At 35.8% G+C, this 20,823-nt stretch overlaps 1 protein-coding gene across 5 annotated transcripts in view; it reads left to right on the top strand.

Annotated features, from left to right (window-relative positions):
• Kdm4c (lysine demethylase 4C) overlaps positions 1–20,823 on the top strand; it is a 395,886-nt gene that overhangs the window by 47,149 nt on the left and 327,914 nt on the right. For all 5 annotated transcript variants that reach the window (XM_076845987.2, XM_076845986.2, XM_076845983.2 and 2 more), the window contains 2 exons: positions 7,556–7,731; positions 11,729–11,843. In XM_076845987.2, coding sequence (XP_076702102.1) covers positions 7,637–7,731; positions 11,729–11,843 — 210 coding nt within the window. In that variant the 5' untranslated portion in view covers positions 7,556–7,636. The remainder of the gene's footprint in view (positions 1–7,555; positions 7,732–11,728; positions 11,844–20,823) is intronic.

The raw sequence follows: 20,823 nt of genomic DNA, 5'->3' as shown, positions 1-20,823 counted from the left end.
GCTGAGGCTGGCTTTGAACTTGTGATCCTACTCCTCAGCCTCTTGAGCCACTGAGATTATAGGCTTATGCAACTGCTCTCAGCTTGCCTTGTGTGTTTTTTTTTTGGTAAGACAGGGGCATATATTTGACTCTATACCTAATATTAATTTTTGATTGATTAATTAATATTAAATAATGACTTGAATAAATCCCCATGTTTTTTGAATTGTTTAAAAAATAATTTCTGGTATAGAATAAGTTTGTGTTTATAATCTTTTATGTTTTTAATTAAAAACGTTTTTTTTAGATATTGATGGACTTTTTTTTTAAAAAAAATTTATTTTTTTAGTTGTAGTGGGTCACAATATCTTTACTTTTTCTTTATTTTCATGTGGTACTGAGGATCAAACCCAGGGCCTCGAGTGTGCTAGGCGAGTGCTCTACTGCTGAGCCATACTCCCAGCCCCGAACCTTTATTTTTTATTCATTTATTTATGTGGTGATGAGAATTGAACTCAGATCCTCACACATGCTAGGCAGGTGCTCTGCCACTGAGCCACAACTCCACTCCGTTCTTCCCTTTCAGTGTGTTCTCATGGTAATATAACTTATTCAAATTCATATAGTATGATTATTCATACTTTTCAAAATTATTAAGTCTATATATTCAATAACATATATTATAGGTCTGTATATTCTCATTTTTAAATGATATGCCTTGGAGGAAATATTACAGATGAAAATTAATTTTAAAATTGACAGCTCATTTTCAGTTTGTTTTTTTGAGTTAACTAGTCTTTTATTTATTACTTATATAACATTGAATATGTTACTCACCCCAACCCCAAGTTTCTTTATCCTGTGAAGCTTAACACAGAGCTTTCACAGTTGTGTATTATAGATCTAAATGTAAAACAAAACTTTAACGCTCCTTGAATATAAAGTAGACTGTCTTCTTGTGCTAGTGTAGGAAAGTTTTTTTTTAACTGAACATTATAGCAGTACCTATAAAGGAATAAATGAAAAAATGTGATTATATTAAAGCTATGAACAAAAGTTTGTCAAAAATTTAGGGAGGGAGGCTGAGGCAGGAGGATCATAAGTTTCGGGCCATCCTCAGCAATTTAGTGAGGCCCTAAGTAACTTGCTAAGACCCTGTCTTTAAAAAAAAAAAAAATTGGCTGGGAATGTAGTTCAGAGGTAAATTGCCCCTAGATTCAATCCCCAGTACTTAAAGAGAGAGAAAGAGAGGATGAAATAAGAAATGCTACTCCTAGTAGTGCCTGATGCTTAGTATTTATACCTCCATCAGCTCCTACAACATTTATTTTAAATCAGTCATAATTCTTCTTCAGCTGAAGTCAGCGGACAGGTGAAGACTGCAATAGCAAATATTCTTAATATCCATATATATATATCTTCCTTAACTCTTCCAAATATTTTTTTTAATATTTTGATTTTTTAGTTGTAGTTGGACACAATACCTTTATTTTATTTGTTTATTTGTATGTGGTGCTGAGGATGGAACCCAGGGCCTCGCACGTGCTAGGCGAGAGTTCTACCGCTGAGCCACAACCCCAGCTCTTCTAAATATTTTAATGTGGCCACATCCATATTCCTTTTTCAGAGTTGCTCTTTTTGCTGCATATAATATTTTTTGATGAACAAGACAGTGATATGGAGACCATGTAATGATATCTATTCATTCTAAATCTCACCTAAATAATGCAAGAGTGGCAAAACAAAGATATCATAATTTGAATTACATCCACAGCTCTTTTTGTCTTTTATGAGGGAAAGTCTTGCTAAATTGTTGAGATTGGCTTTGAATTTACAGTTCTCATGCCTCAGCCTTCCAAGTTGCTGGGATTGCAGGCATATGCAACCATACCTGTACATTTCTTATTTCTTGAGAAACTTCAGGTTTTGAAAAAGGGAATAACAGCTCAACTATGTGTAATTGAAATACATATAAAAACAGGATTATTGTTTTGGTCTACTACACAACAAAAGCAGAACTAAAAGATTTAGTCAAAGAGGATTTCCAAAGATTCAGCATGTTACCATTTCTTTCTGTGTAAACTTTCCCATGAAGTAGACTATTTAGAGTCCATAGTTTTTATTTATTCAGTGGTTGGTGTACACATGCAGTGTGAAAGAATGGATGCTTTATTTTGGCTGCAAGAGCCCTTAACTACAAACTGTGGAAAGATAACTACAACTGAGTATCATTAGAAAGCTCCAGTTGGACGATGGGGGTTACTTGACTGCAGACTTCTTTTATGAAGTACATCCTAAGCAGCACACACAAGCAGAATTTTGCAAAATCAGAAGTTCCCACAGAAAAGAGAGGAATTCAAAGCCTTAACTAGGGGCCTAGTGAAACCACTACTGGTTAAAATTGTTATATTAGCATGGTAATAGTAGTTTTTAAAATGTTTTTTTTTTGTAATTTAAAAAAAATTTATTTGTTCTTTTTAGATATACTATAGAAGTTTTCTTTTTAGTAAAGGAGAACTGAAATCATTCCATGTTGATATATAAAATACTTTTGAAAAATAATAATGTTTTTCACTTCTGTGTTTTAAAGTCAATATCATAGAAGAATCATGATTTTTATTTTTGAGATAAAGCTAGAAAAAAGGGTTCAGCATAGTAATTTCTAATTTTGTTGCACTGGAATTTATGGTGTTGATTCCCTGCTGTCACAGATTTTTTTTTTTTTTAAGAGAGAGAGAGAGAGAGAGAGAGAGAGAGAGAGAGAGAGAATTTTTTTTAATATTTATTTTCTAGTTTTCGGCGGACACAACATCTTTATTTGTATGTGGTGCTGAGGATTGAACCCAGCGCTGCGCACATGCCAGGCGAGCGCTCTACTGCTTGAGTCACATCCCCAGCCCTCTCACAGAGTTTTTAAAAATTTTTATTCAGTTGACCAGTTCCAGAATGAAATGTCTCAATGAGGATATACTTATTATTCTGTAGTGAGACATTTGATTTTTTTAAAAAAGGGGTATTCATACTACTTTGTATGTTAAGCACCAGGTTAGATAATAATATTGTCTAGGATGAAAATTTAGTGTGCTAAGGAGAATGGGGCAAGTTGCTTACTCTTGAGGAGCTGTGCTAATTCTGTCAGACTGGGATCTTGTCTGCAACTTTAAGAAATTGTTGCAGTAGGCCTTTCCATTTGACTATTTTTTTTTTAATTAATTGACATTGAAATTTCAGATCAGCCCACTCTGAAACTTTAAGGGTACCAGATATTTCTATGCTGTAGGATTTCTTTAATAGTTGGGTACATTTAGACAAAAATCATACATGGATGGAATTTAATTTACTCCATTTCAGACACTGGTGGCTGCCATTCCTTTCCTTGTCCTTCTCAGCCCCTGAACCCTGTATTCCCCTTAATTGTTGCTTTTTTAACCAGAGATTGAACCCAAGGGTGCATATCTGAGTCACATCCCCAGCCCTTTTTATATTTTATTTAGAGACAGGGTCTCACTAAGTTGCGTAGAGCCTTGACAAGTTACTAAGGGTGGCTTTGAACTTGAGATCCTCCTGCTCAGCCTCCCGAGCCCCTGAGATTACAGATTATGAGCCACCATGTCCAGCATTTATTGGTGCTTTATAGAAACACATAAAGGTAAATTTGCTGTGGTATATTTATACATGTACATTGTGGAATTTGGTCAAATTTACTTCCCATTTCCTCCCCTTTCCTATCTTTCCTCCCCACCTTGATCTAATACTTCATCTCTGACCTTCCCTGTATCTAGGATATCCACTCCAGACCCCTCCTTTTTATTCCTGTACTTTGCTCCAGTTTCCACATATGAGAGAAATGTTCGATCCTTAGTTTTCTAAGTCTGGCTTATATCTCTTGACTAAGTATTCTCTAGTTCCATTCATTTACTGGCAAATGCCATGATTTCATTCTTCATGACTGAGTAAAACTCTGTCATGTGTACATGCCACATTTTCTTAATCCATTCATCTATTGACAGGCTGGTTCCATAACTTGGCTATTGTTAATTGTGCTGCCATACCATTGGTGTGGCTGTTTCAATATAGTATGCTGATATTAATTCTTTGGGATGAATACTAAGGAGTGAGATAGCTGTGTCCTATGGTGGTTTTGTTCCTAGTTTTTTAAGGAATCTCCAGAGTGCTCCCATAGTGGTTGTACTAATTTATAGTCCCATCAAAAATATATGAGTGTATCTTTTCCCCCCCATATCCTTGCCAGCAGTTATTTTTATATACTTTTTTTTTTTTTGGGTACCAGCGATTGAACCCAAGGGTGCTTAACCACAGAGCCACATCCTAGCCCTTTTTGTTTTGTGAGACAAGGTCTCACTAAGTTGAATCTTGCTAAATTGCCGAGGCTGGCTTTGAACCTGTGATCTTCCTACCTTAGCCTCCTGAGTCGCTGGGATTATAGTCATGAACCGCCATGCCTGGTCTTATTATTGTTTACATTCTTGATAATTGCTATTCTGACTAGAGTGAAATGAAATCTTAGTGTAGTTGTGATTCACATTCCCCTGACGTCTAGCTATGTTGAACTTTTATCTTATGTTTTGTCTTGTGTTTCTTCTTTTGAGAAATGTCTGTTTAGTTCTTTGTCCATTTATTGACTGTGTTATTGTTATTTTTTGATATTAAGTGTTTTGAGTTCTTTATGTATTCTGGATATTAATCCCCCTACTAGAGGAGCAGCTGGTAAAGGTTTTCTCCCATTCTGTAGCCTCTCTCTTTATGCTCTCAATTGCTTCATTTGCTTTTGGAAGTTTTTAAATTTGATATCATCCCACATAATGATTCTTGGTTTTATTTCTTGAGCTTTAGGGGTCTTGTTAAGGAAATTGGTGCTGCACCAGTATAATAGAGTGTTAACCCTATGTTTTCTTCTAGCAGTTTATGATGGAGGATTTCTGATAACATTGAAAGACTTTAAGCAAACAGTAAATTCTCTTTCTTGTGCTTTAAAAATATTGAATTTCCAAAGTAAGTCATTTCATTGTAAGTATTGTAAGGCCAAATAGTTAGGTTCAGATTGAAATATAATTTATTACAATTCTAAAGGGAGCAAAAATAAAGTGAAAAATATTGAAAAAAGTTTTCAACATTAGACTTGATTTTTTTCCCCCTCCAAAACCATAATGGCCAATTGTGTTCTTTATCCTGTTAGAGTAAATATTCACTTGTTTTTAAGACCTTGTGCTTATCATTATCAGTGTAACACAGATGAACACTTTAGCTTACGAATCTTGTTTCAGGAATTGGGCAGGCACCTGGGCTGGTGACACACACCTGTAATCCCAATGGTTTGGAAGGCTGAGGCAGGAGAATTGCAAGTTCAGAGCCAGCCTCAGCCATTTAGTGAGGCCCTAAGCAACTTAGTGAGACCTTGTCTCTAATTAAATTTAAAAAGGGGCTGGGGAAGTGCACCTGGGTCAATCCCCAGTACCCTAACCCTAACCCCCCCCCCAATTTTTTTTTTCAAATAATATCTTATTCCAAAACAGGTTTATCTGTTTTCTAAAGCTTTGTATTTTTCGTTATAACCTTGAGTCTTCCATTTCTTTGATACTTGGTACTGGGGATTTAACCTAGTGATGCTTAATCACTGAAGCATGCCCTCATTCCCTTTTTGTTTTTTTTGAGACGGGGTTGCCCAGGGCCTTGCTAAGTTTCTGAGGCTGGCCTTGAACTTGTGATCCTCCTGCTGCAGCCGCTGGAGTTGCTGGGATCACAAGTGTGCTCTACCGCACCTGGTTTGTCCCAGTAATTTCATTGCTAGGGGTGCCTCTGTATTTATGTATATCTTAGAGATCCCTGTGTGCATATGTACCAGAAGATATAAGAATATTAATAGTATTATTTTCAATAGTCATTAATTAAAATAAGCCACATGATCATTGGCTCATTGAAAAATTTGTACACTTTTAAAAAATTATACCATTACAATGGTCACCAGTGTACAAATAAATATTTATATAAGGGAATTAGTGGGAGTGAAAATTGATGCGCTAATCTGCATGGGTCATCATATTTAATTCTCACATTGTTGAGTGAAATATAGATGATAAACCTTGAAGAGCATATACCATGCTTACATTTTTATACATCTAAGAACTTGTATTTAGGAATGCTTACTCATGCTTAAAATTAAAGCCCAGTAACAAATTGGTTATCCTGAATACTATCATCTAGTTGCTTTTTGTTCCAGAGGGGAAATGTATGGAAAAGGGTACTTGGAGAGCTGTTGGGGTACTAGCAGTATTTGGCTTTTTACACCTAGATATTTGCTTTCTAATAACTTGCAGAGCTGCATATTTTTATTTGTCATTTAAATTTCACATATGGCTGCTATATTTTATTTTATTTTATTTTATTTTTTTGAGAGAGAATTTTATTATTTATTTTTTAGTTTTCGGCGGACACAACATCTTTGTTTGTATGTGGTGCTGAGGCTCGAACCCCGGCCGCATGCATGCCAGGCGAGCGTGCTACCGTATGAGCCACATCCCCAGCCCAAGGCTGCTATATTTTAAAATAATTATTTAGAAAATAGTTTTTTCCTAAAAAATATAAACAGCTTCTTCTAATGTGGAAAAATTGCAATCATAAATTGTGACTTCATGACTTTGTCCCTTCTCATTTTAAGTCATCTGAATTGTGCTGGGGTGAACTCAGGTCTTTGTCCCTGTTAGGCAAGTTCTACCAATTGAGCTACATATATAGCCTCTGAATATGTATTTTTGATTCTAATGTTTCTGGATCTTTTCTCTGTTAGTAATTAAGTGTTTCTACATTATGGGAAAACAGTGGTGTGCTAAGCTACCTCATTCTAGCATGTGAGAGCTGATAGTTCACTTCCCAGCTCCACTTTAGTGATGACACATTGGTAGGTTCAGTTGGCTCTGATAAGAGTAGAAATGAAAATAGGAAATGCTACAAATCAAAGTTTACCCATCTTCTCAGAAAGCTGGTTTTTAAACATTTACTAGTACATCACTATCCTATTTGCTACATTGCATAAGAGATCTACAAAGAAACTAACAGTTAACTAAATAGTTATTTATTTTTCTCATTAGTGAAAGTAGCACATTTAGATAAAATTCAATAAAGGCGATCTTTGAGGAAGAAATGATTAATGGGCACAATTTCACCATCTTTTATGAGGCAGGGTCATATAATGGCTCAGTGTCAATTGTGTTTTAACTGTTGCAGTTTGAATTTTAGCTCAACCTGTCTTTTTAGCCATTTGAATTTCATTATAGTATTTTCTTTTGCATATCTTTTGATTTTATTGTTAAAATCAAGCTGTTAATAGTACCAACTTAAAAGTGAGTTAAAACATACCAGTATTGGATATAGGGAGTACTCAGTAAATTTTACTATTAAAAGTATCATATTTTTTATTGCAAATTTTCATTTTTTTTCTATAACAAATTTGTCATAGAGATTCTGAGAAATTCTTCCATTGTAGATGGTGGGATATAAAAGCTAAATAATTACTTGGAATATTTTTAAGATAATAATTTATTATTATTTTATTTTTAGGTGATTCCCCCTAAGGAGTGGAAGCCAAGACAGTGCTATGATGACATTGATAATTTGCTTATTCCAGCACCAATTCAGCAGATGGTCACAGGGCAGTCGGGACTGTTTACTCAATACAACATCCAGAAAAAAGCTATGACCGTGAAGGAGTTCAGGCAGTTGGCCAACAGTGGCAAGTGAGTAGATTCAGTTTGCTATTTCTATTTCTTTTAAAAAAGAAATGAACATAATAAGAAACCAAGCAGACAGCAGAGATTATAATGAAAAGAAAGAGACTCATGTAAACATTTTAGCCTTCATTTAACTGTTTCTGCTCATAAGGTGGTTATTTACTAAAATTTAGCTTAGTGTTATGGAAATTACTTTACATTTTATTATTTGTAAAAGCTAGCCAAGAGCTCTACTGCTGAGCTACATTCTCAACTCTGCCATGAGTTTTTGATTTATCTTTGTTATTAAATCACACACAGATGTGTGTGTGTGTGTGTGTGTGTGTTTGTGTGTAGGTAGAGAAAGAGAGATTAGTAATTTTGAAAGATTTAAAAAAATTTTTTTAAAAATTGAATTAAAAAAATAAATTACAGCAGAATGCATTACAATTCTTATTGCACATATACGGCACAAGTTTTCATATCTCTGGTTGTTTATAAAGTATGTTCACACCTTAAAAAAATTCTTGAATGTATTTGAAGACCACCATTATTGTATTAGTTATCTATTTCTGGATAACAGATTGTTCCAAATTTTAGCTGTTTAAACCAATTTATAATTTTATGGAGGTCAGGAATCTGAGAGTGGCCTAGCTTGGTGGTTCTGGCTTAGGGTCTTTCATGAAGTTGCAGCCAAGATGTTGGCTGGGTCTGTTTGTCATCTGAATGTTTCCTGGAAGAGCCTCTTTTAGAAGTTCTCCCCTGTTGAGGCTATTGGCTGGAGTCCTCAGTTGTTTGTGAAATGGACTGCTCCTCATGTTGTAGCAGATGGCTCTTCCAGAGCAAGTGATCCAAGAGAGTGTTAGCAAGATGAAAACCACACTATCTTCTCATGACTTGTCCCAGAAGCAACACACTGTCACTTCTGCCATATTTTGTTTGTTCCAAGCTAGTTGCTAAGGGGAGGTGAATGAAGTTCTACTTCTTGAAGAGAGGACTTTTGAAGGATTTGTGGATATATTTAAAAATCATTACAGAATAATAATTCTGATATAGTTAAGGCCTTATATAACAATGTTAATATGTCCAAGCTGTTATCTGTACTTCCTTCTTGGCACAGAAGTGCTTTATACAATTATCTGATGATTCCCTCAACAGCTCAACTGTGTTTATCCCTATTTTACAGAGGAATATCTGAGTTCCAAAAAAATGCAACTTCCTGATTCTCTGTCCAGGTTTATGTAGCTTGATTGATTGATTGATTGCAGTACTGGGAAATGAATCCAGGGCTTCACACCTGTTAGGCAAGCACTCTTACATTGAGCACTGAACTACATTTCCAGCCTTTGTAAAAAATTTATTTTGAAACAGGGTCTTGCTAAGTTAACCCACGCTGGCCTCAAACTTGCAATCTTTCTGTCTCAGCCTCCCAAATCACTGGGATTACAAGCATGTGTCCATACCTGATTGCTTATATAAGGTTTAATAGCCAAATCTAGATTCAGACCAGGTAGCCTGGTTCTGGGGCTCATTTCTTAAGAGTCTGCTATGGAGAGTAAAATTTTCTGGGTGGAAAGTCTGAATGAATCAGTTTTGAGCAAAATGACCCAGAATTTGTAGAATACCTGTGGTTATTTGGGAATGTATTAGGCATGGAATTTGTATCCAGGATTCATTAGAATCAGGTATCAGGCAAGTGAATTGGTCACTTTTCTAGTTTAGAATCAGCATTTATTTCAAGATTTTTAAGGCATTAAAATTTGATCTCAGTGGCCAATATCAAGCTCTTTTCGAATTATGAGTTTGAACAAAGTGATCCTTTTTTTTTTTTTTTAAAGAGAGAGTGAGAGAGAGGGAGAAAGAGAGAGAATTTTAATATTTATTTTTTAGTTTTTGGCGGACACAACATCTTTGTTTGTATGTGGTGCTGAGGATCGAACCCGGGCCGCACATATGTCAGGCGAGTGCGCTACCGCTTGAGCCACATCCCCAGCCCAACAAAGTGATCCTGATTGGGTATACAGTGATAGATTCTGTAAGTCTGCTTAAATAGTGTAAAGCAATTTAGGACTTCATTTTTCAAAATCTGAGAAGTTACTCTAGAAGTCCTAATAAATGACATTTCTGCTACCTTTCTCTCCTTTCTTCTGTCCTGTGATCTGTGGTCTGGGGAATAGGGATGTGCATCTGTTTTTATCATCTGATTCTGGCCTCTGGTTAGCTTGTTTAGCTTGTCTGGAATTCCTGGTACTTCTGGAACCTACAAATAAATGTGGTGGAATAATGTGAAAGTAAAGTCGCTTTCATGCCCATCCTTTTTATTTTTGGCTGTGCAGTGATATTCTAGTATACTAGGAAAATCAGTCAGTTCTGTATTTCAAAACAGTTATATAGCTATATATATTATATAGCTAATCAGTTTGGGTTTTCTACTCTAGTGAATGTAGATGTTGATTGATCTAGTCAATATAAAATATTTCTTATTCTTTATACTGCTAAGCAACTAATTCACCTTCTTTCATTGTTTTCTCAATTTGTTTTTTTGATTTTCTTAATGAGGAATTTTTTTTCTTGGATAAGATTGTTGCTGGGCTGGGGATGTGGCTCAAGCGGTAGCATGCTTGCCTGGCATGTGTGCGGCCCGGGTTCGATTCTCAGCATCACATACAAATAAAGATGTTGTGTCTGCCAAAAACTAAAATAATAAATATTAAAAAAATTCTCTCTCTCTCTCTTAAAAAAAAAAGATTCTTGCTAAAAATTCAGAGAACTAAGTTCTTTCTTTTAGTTCCTATGTGAGAGAACCGTTAATATTAATAATTTGGTGTACTTTTATTTGACTATTTAATGTACAATTAGTGCTTTTTTTAAATACCAATAGGATCATAGTATACATATTATTCTATAACTTGCTTTATTCAGTAAGCGCAGATTTTAATTTCAATACATAGAACTGTACTTTATTTTATGTTTAATGTTTTTATTTTTCTTTAGAGAGATTTTTAATATTTATTTTTTAGTTTTTGGCAGACACAGCATCTTTGTTTGTATGTGGTGCTGAGGATCGAACCTGGGCCGCATGCATGCAGGCGAGCGCGCTACCGCTTGAGACACATCCCCAGCCCATGTTTAGTGTTTTTAAAAACTGAATATTAGTTGCTAGATGTTAGCTAGTGTTTTCAGTTAATGTTTAAGCACACATCCTGGATCATCTCTTGTGGTACATGTATCTCTGTGTTACTATGAATTTCTAGTGTTGGATTTTAAGGTAAAGGGTATATATTTTTTGATTTTTGATATTGTGCTGAAAAATTATATTCTGGAAAGGTCATGCCAGTTTATTCTCCCACTCCAGGTTTGTTAAGAGGTCTCATTTTTTCCCTACCATAATATTTTAAGCATTGCCAATCTAATATTTGAAGTTTTTTTTTTTTTTTTGGACTGGGTGTTGAAACCAGGGGTGCTTAGCCACTGACCCACAACTTCTGCCCCCGCCCCACTTTTTGTATTTTATGTAGAGATATGTTGCTTAAGGCCTCGCTAAGTTACTGAGCCTGGCTTTGAACTTGTGATCCTCCTGCCTCAGTCTCCCAAGCGGCTGGGATTATAGGTGTGCGCCATGGCATCTGGGCTTATTCTAGTTTTTAAACTTTTTTGGATTGTTAGTGAGATTGTCCTTTGTTAATTTTCCCACAGGCATTATGTCTCTTACATAATTCTTCAAACTTTTTTTTTGTATAATTGGTTAAATATTTTAAAACTAAAATATGATTTATAGTAATATATTGTTTCTATTATTTATACTTTAGTGAAAGTATTCTTACTATTAAAGAGATCATATAGAGTTGTTTAGGAATACTAAGAGTATTCAAGTATCTGTGACATACATTATATATTAGATTTGACAATATGGGTGTCTGTTCTGATAGGGTTTTGTTTCAGAGGTGTTTGCTTCTATTTATATGGGTAGGAAAACCCTTAAAATTTTCTTACTGGTTGATAATTTTTTCCCCCACGTTTACAGATATTGTACTCCAAGGTATTTGGATTATGAAGATTTGGAGCGCAAGTACTGGAAGAACTTAACTTTTGTGGCACCTATCTATGGCGCAGATATTAATGGGAGCATATATGATGAGGTATATATATATATATTTGTTTGTAGTAGGTTTTGTAAAGGATCATTTGGTGATACTGTTTTTATTACCATTTTAGATAGCTAAGAAATAGTCATTTGTTGAAATTTTGGGTGATCCATAATTCCTCAAAGTATATGATGAAATACTTATTAGTATGATTTTTGCAGCTGGTAATTTTCAAATTGAAGCCAGCTTATTGTACAAACACCTGAGATTATTGAAAATAACAATATGTGTTTATTTGGCTGATCTATACATTAAAAAATCTGAGCACAAGGACATTATAAAAATGTTCAAAAACAGGGAATATTATCTTAACTGTCACTTAAAGCAAAAATAGAATTTTAGATGTTTTCTTCTAGAATTCTAATTGTCTAAAAGTTACATTTGAATAGGCTTGTATTCTTTTTTATCAAAAATAAATTGTAAGTTTTTTTTTCTTCTTATTTTTTTTTTAAAGTACATGTATTACAGTCTTCAGCCATTTTTACAAGGACATAATCCATTCTAAAGGATCCAATCCTTATTGCCTTATTGCCTCCTCCTGATTATTTTTAAAATGTGAATTATTATTTTATTTTGGACCTCCCCCTCGATATCTCTCTCTTTGTTTTATTTTATTATCTACCAAAAGGTGGAAATAATGTAACACAAAGCTGCATACTCTTTACCCTTCACCAGGTGTTGCTATTTTGCTACTTTTGCTTTATGTTTCTCTGTCCTTTTCTTTATCTCAGTTTCTTTATGTTTTTCTCTTTGCTATAGCATTTGAAAGTGAGTTGCAGGCATTATAACAGCAATGCCTTAAGTTGATTACTACGTATCTTTAATTATAAGACAATTTGACATATATATATGACATATATATATATATATATATATATATATATATATATATATATATATATATATATATAAAGATATATTCATATGTCCCTAATTTCCCCAATAATGTTATTTGTAAATGTTTCTCTCCCAATATAATGGATGTAGTCAATGATTGTACTTTGCAATTAATAAGTAATGTATGAGTGACACTTTGGTGTCCTAACAGACTTTCTTGCATCTGGTAGATTTAGCATCTCTTAATAACTTGTTGCTTACCTCCATTATTAATTGTATTATTTTCTTTTCTGGTACCAAGAATGGAACCCAGAGGTACCCTACTACTGAGGTACATCCCTGGTCACCACCCCCCATCTTTCCCTAGTTTTTTATTTTGAGACAGTCTTGCTGAGTTGCCTGGGCTGAGTTCGAACTTATAATCCTCTTGCCTCAGCCTCCCAAGTCTTGGATTATAGTGTGTGTGCCACTACATACCGCTATTTTAAAACCTCTCCCCCTAAAAAAACGTAAGTTAGAAAGCACGTAAAACATTGCTATTTGAATCTGGGATGTCCCCCAGAGGCTTACATGTTGAAGGCTTGGTCCCTGATGTAGCCATGTTCAGAGGTGGGGCTTTTGGGAATTGATTGGATCATGAGGGCTGTGACTGCATCAATAGATCTAAATTCATTGATAGATTTGTGTATGAATGTAGTATTGAGAGTTGGTAGAAACTGTAGCAGGTGAGGCCTAGTTGGAGAAAGTACATCACTGAGGTTATGCCTAGGAAGGGTGATAATACACATACTTTTTTGTTTTTGCATTACAATTCTTAATACACATATATACCACAATTTTCATATCTCTGTTTATGTCTAAAGTATGTTGACACCCAATTAGTGTCTTCATACATGTACTTTGGATAATGATGTCCATCACATTCCACCATCCTTGCTAATCCCGTGCCGCCTCCTTTTCCCTTCAGCCCCTCTGTCCTATCTAGACTTCATCTATTCCTCCCATGTTCTCCCTCCCTATCCCACTATGAGTCAACCTCCTTACATCAGAGAAAACATTCGATATATATATTTTTAATATCTTTATTTTTATGTGATGCGAGTGCTCCACTTCTGAGCCACAAGCCCAGAGGTCCCCCCCCCCACCCCACCCCACATTTGTTTTCTTGGGATTGGCTGACCTCACTTCTCCAGTGCCATCCATTTACCTGCAAATGCCATGATTTTGTTCTTTTTTAATGCTGAGTAAAATTCGATACATGGTGTTTTAGATATGTATAAAAGTTAGAAAAAGCAGCTCATCTTCCTTCCTTTTCTGGATTTTAGTATAAGTACCCTCTATGTTGAGAATTTATTGTTTTTTAAAGTCATTCAAACTCAATGTTGGAAAATTGGAATATATAGAAAAATATGAAGAAAGTAAAATTGATTATAAGCTTATCAAATAAATAAAAAATACTTTTTTTGGGTGATTTCCCCTGTGGTCTTTTATATGAGTGTATGTTTATATACATGCACATGTTTGCATATGTATGTTACCCAATGAAGAGCCATGATGGTTTTAGCAGTTTTTTTGCCTTCAAAATATTTCTACATTGTTTTCCAGAAGGTACATTTCAGTTTATTCCAGCGCTATCATGTGTATTTTACCAGTTTCAAATTATACCCCTTACCCCCTTTCTTGGTATCTCAGTTCTAGTTGTATTTTTTACTCATTTATTCTTTAGTGATAATCTATGTCTCACAGGTTTAATGTGTTATTGAAACTAATCTTTGGGTAAATGAGTATGTATTTGTTGCCCATCGGTGGGACTAAGTTTTGTACACATGTGGTAAAGATGGGGGCACAAGGAAGAGCCTTGTGGCTTTTAGTGCTTAAATTCTGGAAGGACATGCTAGCAAACAGAACATGTAGGAAGCATCCATGATAAAGGGATGTGGACAAATGGGAATGCCTGTTGGAAATATTTACATGGGTCTGGTATGTTTAGATTATGTCATTCACAGTATTATTTCAATTTGTGTTAGCATCAAATATATCTAAATTACCAGTTTTACTTTGTATTAAATGGTACCTTACAGAATATGGGACCTTGTCTTATTAAGCTAGCTTTTGTGGGATTTCTAGTGGGATGAATGAGGCAGAGTAAACATTGCTGGCATTTTATACTTGATGAAACTTGTTACCTGAAGAGGTTAAATTGCTTTTCTGAAGTTACAAGGCTAATACAGGGACTGCTGCATACTTTTATTCCCTATACCAGCTTTTTTTTTTTTTTTTTTTTTTTTTTGGTGGTGCTGGTGCCAGTTGTTATTTTTTAAATTGAATACCAAGACTATCAAAAACATAGGTGACAAAATTAGGGTGGATTGAACCCAGGGCCTTGTGCATGCGAGGCAAGCACTCTACCAACTGAGCTATATCCCCAGCACCCCCCATACCAGTCTTAAAGAAGCAGTTATGCATTGTCAATCTCATACTTGTGGGAATGTGTCACATGAGGTATTTGACAACTACATATTGACTCTGAGCTAGCAGTCTATTTTGTACCTTCTCCATGGTTTCTTCTCTGTGGTATCCTGGAAAGTGTTGAGGCCTCGGAAGAAGGTTGAGGTGAGGGATTATCTGAATCCTGGCCTGAGAAGTTGCATATCTGAGTGCTCTAAAATAAGATTAAACTATCTAGGTTTTAGTTTTTTAAACCTCCTGTTATTGGGATCACTGACATCTTTATTCCTTTCTTTTTTCATATGCAATGAAGAAAAGCAGCATATTTGGGACCATTTTCATAATTAACATAAAATATGGTAGTGAAATAGCATAATCATTGATGACAGAGATGAGTTTGATGGACTTTGGTTTGCTCTGCTTATCAATGTATTGCTGATATTTGAAAACCTGTTACTCATTGGCATGCTGCAAGGGAACATTGACTTTAGACTTCATTTTTGAGTAACTTCAGTTATTAAAATCCAATGAACAGAATCCTGTGGTTTTGTAAACACGCAGTTTTGGAACATTCTCTTAATTTATAGGCTTTAGAGCTGGGAGCCTTTCACTTTGGTAGGACCTGTAAGGCATAGCATTTTATAGAATTTCTGCAGTCTCTGAGGGGGCATTTAGCAGCTCCTGAGCTGGGTTGACATTTTAAGTGCTTTTGTATATAAAGAAAGAGGCAAGAAAAGTGTTTTAAACTACTACTGATAACAAAACCTATCACACTCAAGACTCTTAAATTGAAATGTATGAAGAAGAGCTGTATTTGCCCCTTTGGGGTAGATGAGAATAACAAAAGAAATATTGTATTACAAGAAGTGATGAAGAGTGAGTAGGATACTAATGATAACTGTTAGAAATGTTTGAAATCATCATAATGGGTGTGCAATGAATAAGCCCATGTTTTGTGGTTTCTGTTGACTGTTTTATCTTTACATTGGTTAATTTTTCAGTTCAGTATTTAAATTGTGCTAAGAACTGGTTTTTATGGTTCAGGGCATTATTTTGGATGGAATTATAGAGTTGTTAAAATGTAGTTCTGTTTCCCCTCTGATTTCTTGTTATGGTGATTTCCTGAAGTCTTAATGGCTGGGAAATAATAGCCTTTTTTTTGGGGGGGGGTAGGAATTCTTGGAGAGGGTGTGGTGAGGTTTATTCAGTGTATGAAGATGGATAAGGATAATGGATCTCAGGTAGTTCAGAGACTACAGGGACAAAAAGGACAGAAGGTGTAATGAGCTTGGCAGCAGAGGCCAGTATGGGGTTCTATGGAGCCTGGAGGAGAAGCATGCAGGACATTCTGGAGGAGGAAGGACATCTTAGCTTGGCTTAGATGATTGAAAACAGAGGGAGGTTGAGAATAGGACCTAAGTAAATTTGAGGGCAAGACCACACCTGAAAGTTTTAGTATTTTTGCTGAAATTAGAGGTTGTTGGCTGAGTGGGGGATTGAGGAAATTGAGACAGACCTGATACAGTGGTTGGGAATAAGGAAGAAAGGGACTGCTTGAAGCCTACAGGGTCGTGGGCCTGGATTGTGAGTCTGACCCATGGTACCATAGTGGCCCTTCCTGCTTTGTTCCAAGGCTGCTGTTAGTTTTGTAGTACCAGGCATATCTTTTAAGGGGCACAAAAGGTACCAGCCTTGGGTACACACAGGAATTAGGGGTGAGAGCGTTCATGAAGCACTAGTTCAGAATAAACACCCCTGATAGGAAGGAGAGAAAGGCCTAGAAATCCCAGGGCTTGAGACTTGTCACCTCTTTTATTCTGCTGATTTATATCTTGATTTCCTTTGGTTCCACTAAAAAAATCTTAGTGAATAGCTTGTGCATGGTAAAATAACACAATTTAAGCCAGTTGTTATTTTTTAAATTGAAATACCAAGACTATCAATGACATAGGTGACAAAACCTAGACTTTGGGTATATGATGCAGAGCAGGGTTTTTGTAATAAAGTTTTACTGGAGCACAACTTTGCTTACTTACTTGCATATTATATTTGGCTATTTTTTGAGTAATTATAACAGAAATTCTATGGTCTTCAAAGCCCAAAATATCTACTCTCTGGACCTTTGCAGAAAGTTTCTAGCTTTTAGAGACACAAATATTTGTTACTGGTGAAGAATATGCAAACCCTTTTTTGAAACAGATGGGTTAAAATTAAAATTGTGAATGTTTTCAGGGGAATCAGATTAATATAAATTGAATACACTGATTAGTTACAATGAAATTGTAGTGTTTGGGGGATTTTAGGAAATTTATGTAGTTGAGAAAGTTCTTAGAGCTGCTTGTGGTCCTGGGGGCTTCTAGATGATTCTTTGGAAATAGTATCCTAAGCATAACAAACTTAAGATCTCAATTTTTTTTGTGTGTGTGTTTCACTAAGGTATACAGATACAGAATTTAATTAGCTTCTGCTGATTGTCTATATATGTAAGAAGTTGTCCCTAGACACATGGGAGCTTCTTTATGAAACAAAGCAAACATATAAAGATCCAGAGTAGAAAGAAGGATACAGAGAAAAAAAAGTCCAGAAACTGGGATGATAAGATTTGATTTAAGGCTGCAACAGTCATCAGATTCTGTAGAAAAGATTTCTGAGATGTCCAGTAGCCATATACACCTCCATCAGCAGAGTCTGCTTTGTTCTGTGAGAGCTAAGAATAGACATCAGCATTACTTGTGTTACTGCAGTGACAGAGTAAGTTGTTCAGGCTTGTTTTCTCTGCTAGTTTGTCCTGCATTTCTAACAGTAGCTCATAGTATAATGGTGATCTTCTTAGTGAAAATAATGCTTCATTAAATTCCATTAAAATGGAAGTTCACATGCTTTGCTGAAGTAGCCTCTTATCTTCATAATTGATAAAGCTAGAAGGGTCTTAAAGTGTGTTCAGAGAGTTTCCTTTGCAAGATTTTCCTTTTGCTGAGTGTTGCCAGATAGCTGTTTCCCTAATCCTTATCACCCTCTTCTGTCACTTAGGCCTTCTGATTCAGATGTCTCATATCCTAACTGGTAGCACAGTCTTCATTGGCCCCTTTGAGCCAATATTTTATACCATGAGTTTAGCTTATCTCCATTGTTACAATCCCCACAGAGCAACCTAAGCCCTCTTTGGGTGCTAATTGTCCAGACTTTTTTTTTTCTTTTCTTTAAAGGGAAATAAAACTATGAGATGGCATTTTCATCAAGATTCAGAATTCCTTTGAAGGTAACCATCTTTTATCAGTTTTTTGCTGATAAAAGTTTTTTCCAGTTCACAGGAAGAAAAAACTGCACTTACTCTGTAGGGCAGCTGCCTCACCCATGATCTTCGTTTGTGTCATCTTTCACTGTTGTTGGCTTTGCCAGATCATTTTGCCCTTGTTTTGAAACTTGACTCCTTCAGTGAATTATGGTCCCCCTCCATTGTTGCTACTCTAGATCTCAAAGGGTGTCTACCTTTCTCTCCATTGCCAGCCTTGTATGCAGTGGTCTCCCCTGCTGAGAATGGCTATGAGTCCTCTGCGCTAGGCATTTCTCTAGTTTTTCCAAATGTTGTATTGACTCAAGTAATGCAGTGAAGTCTTCCAGATCAGTTCTGCTCTATTGAAAAGACAGAATGTGTCAAGATCCTGCTTCCTGTGTGCTTTCTTCCCTCAGTTTGAGACATTACTTCCTACTCTTTCTGGCCTCTAACACTCATGTTCCCCTACGGCCTTTTCGCTTTCTTAGGAAACATTTTCACCAATAATGATGGGAAGAAAATAGCATTAATGCCCAATACATCTAATAAGGGCAGGGGACATAATCCTTTTGGGAAAATAGATCTGAGATACAGATCTAATTCTATTACTTAGAGATATATTCAACCGAAATGATTCTGTTGGTGACCATTATAAAAGAGAATTTTTGATTGGATAGTGAATTTTGGATAAAAAATTATTACAGAAAGTATTTGTGAAATGAAGATAGATAATGAAGGATACCTGTACTTACCTGTGTGACTATTTCTTCTGTAGTAGACTCTTGAGTTCAGTGATGACAGGAAACATTTCTCATAAACTCTATAGTCCCAGGCCCTAACATAGTATGTGTACCAAAAATGTACCTAAATAATTATAGAATCGATGAATGCATAGCAATAGAAAAGTTAGCTTAGGATCATTTTGTGGAGTTTCCTGAATGTTTTTGGTGTTTGTATGAATCTTAAAAGAACTTTTTTGAAATCATTGCAGTTAGGAAATGATAGAATTGGAGTCATTTTGGCAAATGTGATCTGATACAGGACTTTTAGATGGACTACGTGCAGCAGAAGACTTTGGAAAGGAGTTTTGGGTCAGGAGGATGAGGAAAGGGTTAAAGTAACCCTCTCCCTTGAGAGCATTTTTTTTGTTTTTAAAGCACTAGTACCCTGAAACAGAGGTTCTCAAACTTTGTCTCAGGATCTCATTATATACTTAGTAAATGTTGTGAATCTCATAGTTTAAGTAGATCTTTTATTTTTTTAGTTTAAGTAGATCATTTTTTTTTTGGTGGGGCTGGGGGTAGGAACTATGTATTAAACTCACGCTTAACCACTGAGCCATTTCCTCAGCCCTTTTATTGTAGTTTATCTACAGACTGCATCTCACTGAGTTGCTTAGGGCCTTGCTCAGTTGTTGAGGCTGGCTTTTAACTTGTGATCCTCCTGTCTCTGCCTCCTGAGATGCTGGGAGTATAGGCATACATAACTGTGCCTGGCTTAAGTAGATTGTTCTTATTTATTATATTAGAAATAAAAATTAAAACTATTTTTTAAAATTTTGATTTATTAAAAATCCATTATGTAGTATCACAAATGTTTTTATAAAAGATGACTATATATTCTAAGGTAGAATAATTAAGAAGAGTCATTATTTTATATTTTAAAAAATCTCTTATGTCTAGTTTAGTAGACTGCTGGATTCCTTTTTTTTTTTTTGACTGCTGGATTCTTTAAAAAATTTTTTTTTTGGTACTGGGGATTGAACCCAGAAGGGCTGAGTCACAACCTCACCCCTTTTTATATTTTATTTACAGACAGGGTCTTACTGAGTTGCCTAGGACCTCACTAAATTGCTGAGACTGGCTTAGAACTCATGATCCTCCTGCCTTAGAACTCATGATCTTCCTGCCTTAGAACTCATGATCCTCCTGCCTTAGAACTCATGATCTTCCTGCCTCAGCCTCCTGAGCCCCTGGGATTATAGGTGTGCTTCACTGCCTGGAGACTGCTGGATTCTTACATGTGCTTCTCTCTTTTTTTTCTTCCTCCTCCTCCTCCTCCTCCTCCTCCCCCTCCCCTTCCCCCTCCCCCTCCCCCTTCCCCTCCTCCTCCTCATTCTTCATATTCTTCATTGTTAGGCCAAATGCTCTAACTCTGAACTATATCCCAGTCCTTTTGAAATTTTATTTTGAGACAGGGTCTCACTAAATTGCTCAGAAGCCTTGAATTTGAGATCCTCCCCCATTAGTCTATGGAATAGCTGAGATTGCTGGTGGGTGTCATCATGCTCAGTCTATTTTGCTTTTAATCTCTTGTGATGTCACACATTATGCAGCCTCTGGAAATGTCCCTCACACTCTGATGTCATAGATTGTCTGATAGGATTTTCATGTTGTGCACATGGTATCCAGAGCA

Source organism: Callospermophilus lateralis, chromosome 2 (assembly GCF_048772815.1).
Source record: "Callospermophilus lateralis isolate mCalLat2 chromosome 2, mCalLat2.hap1, whole genome shotgun sequence".
NCBI classification, from domain to species: Eukaryota; Metazoa; Chordata; class Mammalia; order Rodentia; family Sciuridae; genus Callospermophilus; species Callospermophilus lateralis.
This window is presented reverse-complemented; position numbering and strand designations above follow the sequence as displayed.